General features: G+C 35.0%; 1 protein-coding gene across 1 annotated transcript; it reads left to right on the top strand.

Moving 5' to 3' along the window:
• The first annotated feature begins 2369 nt into the window (after nt 1-2369).
• Nucleotides 2370-6770, top strand: Lnpk (zinc-ribbon metal-binding protein lunapark). The gene is made up of 7 exons (XM_067775932.1): nt 2370-3043; nt 3229-3458; nt 3651-3783; nt 4768-4828; nt 4899-5339; nt 5410-5592; nt 5664-6770. The coding sequence occupies exons 1-7, from the start codon at nt 3017-3019 to the stop codon at nt 6125-6127; spliced, it is 1539 nt and encodes a 512-aa protein (XP_067632033.1). The 5' UTR covers nt 2370-3016; the 3' UTR covers nt 6128-6770.
• The last annotated feature ends 556 nt before the right edge of the window (nt 6771-7326 follow it).

The raw sequence follows: 7326 nt of genomic DNA, 5'->3' as shown, positions 1-7326 counted from the left end.
TAGTCATCATTCACAATGGTTGATGTATCAAATCAAATAAAAAAAGCGTATAATCAGCTGTCCCATCTTGTATCGTTCCGTCATGCATTCATCTATGTCGGCAACACCGTTTACGAACGCAGTAAAATTATGCGCCAACGGCGATGTAAAAAAAATAGCATACAGTAATTGAGACTGGCAAGAAAAATTACAATTATTTGTATAATTTATAGAGATAAGAATGCTAAACAAAATATTATTAGCCGTGAAAAAATGCAGATTTGCAATTCTTCATGAATTATTTTTTTTTTGCCGGTATTATAATTTCACTTCCATCCAGCAAGTGGTACCCCATAGAAATATTAATATAGTCATCTTGTGTCATGTTGAATTGATAGCTAATTCAGCTTTTTGGGAAATTCCCAGTGGTGACTTTTTCTTTATGTAGATTATTAATTATTTTAATTGTAAAGTTGTAATTCCAATTGTAGAAATTTTTTTAATTGTAAAGTTGAAACCATGTTAGACAAGGTATTATAATGCGTTTGTTATAGTTGTTATGCTATGCTTATTTGCTGATTGTACATTAAAATATGAAGATGTTTTCCATCCCGTTATTGGTCTCAGTAGTGTTATATGTATTTTTGTAAAATATATATGAGGTAATCTCTACCCCTTTACATGTTCCGTTACTTGCACTTAGATTGAAGCTCATATTTTTTATTGTGTCATGTCGTGTAGATTTAAAAAAAAAAAAATTCAAGCTGGTACCATATGTGATGATTTGTTTTCCTCATGTGATTATTAGTTTTTATACAATTTTTCATGTATTTGTATTAAATGTTGGGTAGAACTAGTTATGCAAATAATTTTCATTTTACATTTTTGATTGTAACTACAATTGTAGAAATATGTTTAATTGTGAAGTTTTTATTGCAGAGATAAAATTATGTATGTATGCCAACTTATATGTATTTTAACATAACCAAAAACTTTTTCTTTAAGTTTGACCATATGAATATGCATGTGTATGTATATTTCAGCTCCTATTTGTGGCTACTCATGTGTCATGCTAATTTGTTAAATACTCCAGCTGGTGCCATAAGTGATAAATTGTTTTATTCATACGATTATTAATTTTTATAACATGTTTAATGAATTGGTACTAAATTTTGTATTAAATGTTGAATTCAACTAATTACGCAATTAATTTTCATTTTACAGTTTTGTAGCTCTGTTAGCTAACTGTGATACACAAATTTTTGTAGTTCCGTTATATCAAGTGCATATTGTGTACTTCTCATACTTTAGCTCCATTGTATCATACGACTATGATACAAATTTTTAAATTAAAGTTGATAATATTTTTTTATTTATTTGATTTTAATTATTCCAGATAATTGCCCGTTTGCAGATTTTAATAATGATTTTGCCCGAAAGCTATTATATGTACCATCTTGTAGCTCCATTGTATCAGACGCTATGATACTAAATTTAAAATTTTAATTTTACACATAATTACAGTTTTAATAAAAGAAATTCTATATAATTAATAATAATTTTAAATTACACACTGCACATTTTCTTTACAACACAATATATATTACATTGAAACGAACATGTAATATGTATAAAGCGAACATTTTTAAAAATTACGATGTTGCTACTTCAGCGATGTTTTTGCGTTTGTTATCCCCGCTTAGATAATGCTTAGGAGACCCATCTAGCGGCAGTGATTACATAACTAGCTACAGAATAGGCTGTACCTAAGATTAGATACATAGAATTAGTGTAGAGGTGATACATAGAATTAGTGTAGAGATGAAACATAGACACATATTACAGTACATCTGAGTATAATGCGTATTGAAATTTAGTAGTACAAATTTTATGCGCATCAATTTCAGAGGTGTTTTTAAAGTTTGACGCTTAGCAGTCCATATACAGTTTTAGCGTAAACTCAGATTCAACTGAAATATGTGTCTATGTTTCACCTCAACACTAGTTCTATGTAATACCTCTTAAAATGCTGATTGCCCACAATTCATCGCAACTGATTCAGCTATATGTTATAACCTATGGCCAACAGAGGGTGGTGTCTCCGCTTTTCGGTACACCCGGTGCTGTAGCTAGTTACGTAATCACTGTCGCTAGATGGGTCTCCTAAGCTTATGCATTATTTAAGCGAGGATAAGCGTTTTTACGCGCAAACGTAAATGTATATGCGTGTAAAAAAAAAACACGGCTATTAATTGAAAAAATGTGGTGGGTATGAAGTTCTCCATATTTTGTAAATATTTGATTTGACGCATCCCTGTGCTAAGCAATCTGGCGCTCATTTTTTGTTGGAAATGTCAATGCTGTCATATCTATTTTCAAAGTTTACTTTCCCGTTGATTTTGCGATATCTCGCAAAAAGTTTTGCAAAATTGTTAAGTATTTGTGAGCGTAAACTAATTAAAGCATTTTAATTTGAAACAACGATTTCGTGCATATAATTTCGTTAACGGGAGCTATGGTCGACGTGATACCACTGTAAAGGTTACGTTTGCTCCAAAATAAACAGTGGAACTACGAAGCTCCAGAAGCGCTGCTTCGGCATTTTGTGCTTCTGCATTTCATTTTGACAATCACTGCAGTTGTTGCTCTTATTCATTGCCGTAAATCATAGCGCACTTAAATTTCTTTTCAAAGGCGCTGCTTTTGTTGTCAGCAGCATCGTCATTTAAAGCTTGTTAATAATGTGCAGAAACAATATCGTCATCAACGCATAACAGTGGCATACGGATGAAGCAATACAAGAGCTATACTTAGCTATTCAAAAGTTGGCGGTAGGAATGTGACTCAGTTAAAGCACCAACGCCTAAGTACAATCAAGCAAAACAAAGAAGGAAGCGATGAGTGTATTTTAACCATATGCAATAGATCAAGAAGGAAATTTTCTTTAATAGCTTGCTAACAAGAATTGGAGGAGTCCAAGCTTTAGTGTGCTGGATCTGTTTGCAACAGTGCGAAGTAATAAAATAAGCACGTATAAATGGGAGCTATATTAGCCAAGTTCAGGGTAAGTCACCATATTTGTATACAGCTGACCTTCGTCGGCCCCGCTGCGATTAAAATACAAAATGTATATGCACATAACATAAAATACAAAATCTTTTATATTCTACAGAGTACTATGTACATGCGTTAATTCAATTGAATTTTTTTATTGTTTATTGTATGTGCACACCACACATCTATTTATAGAAAGAGAAGTCCACCGCTGAGGTGCTTGAGGGACTGGAGGAGAAAATTAGACAGATAGAAAAATATACCATAAATACACAGGAGCAGAAGCGACGTATTGTAGGCAATTTTCTAGCAATATCCATTGGCATTTATGTGATCGCATTTATTATATTTTACTTTGTCTATTTTCCGCCAACATGGCGAAAGCGAATCATTTATTCCGTGCCATTATTTCTGTTTCCATTTGTGTAAGTAGACAAGTGTTTTAATGCTTTCTTTAAATATATTTGTATAGATGTATATATATGTCATATGATTGTATGCATTTTAAGCCGGTCTTATTGGTATTTTATTACTTTTTAAGCTTCACTGCATAATTATTTAATAGATAATGTATTAAATGGAATCTGTATAATTTGTTTTTGTTGTGTATTTTATAGCATCATACTCCTACGACGGGTTTTTACTTGGTACTTTGAACGCAAGTTGAACAAAAACTCTGTTAAATTGACTGCACTGCATGCTGAGAAAAAGAAAATTTTAGAGCAGGTCATGGACAAGGAGACATACAAGGTGAGTGTAAAACGGGTGCAGATCCTTGATAAGATACGCGTCTTCGTCCATTCGTATAACATGACCTAGCCAGCGAGCCTTTGGTCTTTTATTCGCTGCACTATTTTCATATCCGCGTAAAGCTAATCGTTACAGATATCGCCGTCGTACCACGGACAGGACCATAAATCTTCCGGGAACTTCTCTCTACAACACTCCAAGAGCCATCTCATCTCTCGACACCGTCCAAAATTCCTAGCCATCAGGACAGGCACGATGGCGTGCTTTTGTTTGTCGATAGGACTTTACATTTCAATACCCTACTCAATCCCAAGTAGCACTTGTAAGCAATAATTATTCTCCCTTTGATATATAAACTGGTATTTTTTCGCTCTTAAAACTGGCTCCCACATAGATGAAGTCTAACATTTTTGAACTTATATTCGTAAACCGTAACTTAGCTGCAAAGCGCGAATGCTCTGATTCTTTCCTGGATGACAGCAACTACATCGTCTTGTACTCATTCACAGTTAGACCCAGCTTTTTTATCTTGGCTATTCCTCGTCAGTTTTTGTCCTTATATTAAATAGTTTGTTATCATGTTATACTCTCTTGTATTGTCCCAATCAATCTATCAACTTGGTGTTATATCTACTACCACCGCATGGAAATGCTCAGATGAATAATGAGAGACTGCCAACGTACCCAGAGTGTGAAGAAGAGCGAAGATGAAAATCATTAAGTAATTCTGGGCTAAGGAACAACGCTTTCAAAATGGCCACTGAGAGTCTTGTCATGACCTCTGAATATTATCTTCGTTATTAGGCAAAGAATTCGAAAAAGTTTATGGTGGGCGGTCACGACTCTGTCGGCACCAGAAATCGCAACGGGTCTATTAGGATAAAATTTGTGCAAAAAAAAATAGCTTTTAAATATAACAAAATCAAGAATATAACAAAAGACGCTTATTTCATTGAGTTTAAAGCCAGCGTTTTTCTCATGTAGGTGGCCGTAAAATTATTAGCACGATATGGTGATAAAAATAGCGGCCAAAAATCTTTATACGGTACGTTACTTTTAATATTTACTAAGACATAATTGCAAATGTTAATAATTTTTTGTATCCTGCTACACAGCTCTGACTCCACGTGCACCCGCAGCCGGGTCAATAAATGCCACAACTCAACGCCTTTCTATTGGCCATTCACCGAGTGGTCCTGCAACTGCTAGTAGTCTACAAGATCTGCGCTTGCGCCAGCCGTTTAGCAGCACCACACTTGCAACAACACCACGTCAGTTGGCTGGTGTACGCAGCTCGCCAGCTGCTACTGGTACATCAACGTCAATTGGCGGCCAAACACTTTTACCACGTATACCGTTACCAATTACACCGCAACGGCGACCATTAGATGTTAATGCAGGTATTGTTGCTGGACAAGAGTTACGTAGACGTACACCCTTTCCAATTGTCAATCAGCATGGTAAAGGTGTGCTTGAACGTATTGTTGATGTACTCATTGGTGATGGGCCAAAGGATCGTTTTGCTATGATCTGCAAAGAGTGCTATGCACATAATGGTGAGAGTGTGAACAGAATGAAAGACAAATTTTATATACATTGAACATTTTGTTATTAACAAATACATAGGCATGGCTTTAAAAGAAGACTTTGATTATACCACATTTCGTTGTGCTTTTTGCAATGCATTAAACCCAGCACGAAAAACACGTCCCATTGCACCATCGCTACCTGAGCAGCAATATTCACCATTGAACCGTAACATTAACTCATCGTCATCATCAGAAAGCGATAACGATTCGGAAAATGATGGTAAGTAAAACTTCTTATATTGTTCGATCAAATCCAATTAACCACTTTAACGTAAAATGTATGCACGATAGAGCCTGTCGGCGCAATGCCAACCGCATCAACAATAGCAACGCCACGTATTTTATTGACTGATGCACCCAATATAACAATTAAAACAGCAACAACAATGGATATATCAAATACACCAGTTGCAGTAGAGCGTCAACACGAGATGGGAGCAGGCGATGCGCCAAGTGTAGCTGCAGAGGGGGTTGTTTATGAAAAAGGGCAAGTGGACGAGGTAGAAGAGATGGAGATTGAAAACGAGGATGACCCACAATCAACGCCTGCGTCAGCAAGAGTTGTTACCAATTTACAAGCGTTACATGCTGCTGAAGCTGAAGAACTTAATAGACTGCAAGAACGTTTCGCAAAAATATATACCACACCACTTGCAGAGCCAACAGGGGAGTCACTTTTAGATGGTAAAGAAGACAACAACATTGAAGAGCGTCATCTTGCGGATAATCTCGATGAGTTAAAGAAAATAAAATAACATTAAATACGTGGAGTCAGTAGAATTTTGTTTCCGGGCACATGGAGAATGGAAATGAAGTTACAATTGATCATAATAGAAAGTATGCATTGAGGACTGTTTTTGCGCCAAACTACTCATTGGTGTTAAATTTTGAAAATATTGTGCTTAGAAATTTGTTACTTATTTATAAAGAAATCAAAAGCACCATACGTTTAGATAAATGAAACGATTATAAACTTAATATCTTTAATCTTTATGGGAATTTATGTTTTAAACATAACCCTATTTTATTGTTAATTATCTCAATTTAATTATATTTAAACTGATTGCATTTTATTGTATTTGTGAACATTTCGTGGTATTGTTTGCTTTGAACTGCATAGCGAAACAAATATCCACTATTAACTAGTTACACATTTTAATGAGAGATGTAGGCGAGCTTTTAATTAATAATTTTTAAATTAAATCAGTTAAATGCCAAAAGCAAATATAATTGAATTTAAAATTATACTTATAATGCATGTTTGTACATATTTTTAGGTATTTTAGAGAACGAAAATATTTAAATGATGTGAATTGATTGTATGAATTAATTTTTATTGAACATCGAGAAAGAAAGAAATCATATCGAGAAAATAAAATGTCATATTTTAAATATAAACATTTGAACTTTCAATTAATCGTAAATGTGGGCGGTATGCTATGTATGTACTAACACGATTGATTTAAAGTGATAGCAACTAAATACAGTAGCTAGCCATTGTAAATAGACGTATGTAGGTATTTAGACATGCCTACTGCAGGTAAATATTACTTGTGAATTGATAATTTATAGTTCTAGGTGGAACCGCAATTGTATTTATTAAGTACTGAAATTGAGTATTATACCCTCTTATAAGCTCGTTTCAACATATGATGGTACGACCAGCAATACCGCTTCCCAAGGCAAGTCGGTTCTATGTACCGGAGCGTCTCTAGATTTTTCCGAACCAAGAACTGTCATTTCAGTGTAACCCCAGCCCACCAGCAATATGCCCAACCTTGCGAAATTCCGTCTAGATACATATCTATGGAGCTTCGACGTTGTTGTTGTTGTTGTAGCAATGTTTCGCCCCACCCAATAGCTGCGACCGATCACAAATTGTCATCGCTTCCCAAGGCAGTCGGTTCTATGTACCGGAGCAACTCGGGATTTTTCCCGACCAAGGACTGTCATT

The sequence above is a fragment of the Eurosta solidaginis genome, chromosome 3, assembly GCF_040869045.1.
Source record: "Eurosta solidaginis isolate ZX-2024a chromosome 3, ASM4086904v1, whole genome shotgun sequence".
NCBI classification, from domain to species: Eukaryota; Metazoa; Arthropoda; class Insecta; order Diptera; family Tephritidae; genus Eurosta; species Eurosta solidaginis.
This window is presented reverse-complemented; position numbering and strand designations above follow the sequence as displayed.

What these genes read in the sequence shown, in the direction of transcription:
- Lnpk (XM_067775932.1), top strand. Translation starts at nt 3,017, where the DNA reads ATGGGAGCTATATTAGCCAAGTTCAGG. An exon ending in TTATTTCTGTTTCCATTTGT is followed by an intron (nt 3,459 to 3,650) that starts GTAAGTAGACAA and finishes TGTATTTTATAG; the next exon opens with CATCATACTCCTACGACGGG. An exon ending in TGGACAAGGAGACATACAAG is followed by an intron (nt 3,784 to 4,767) that starts GTGAGTGTAAAA and finishes TTTCTCATGTAG; the next exon opens with GTGGCCGTAAAATTATTAGC.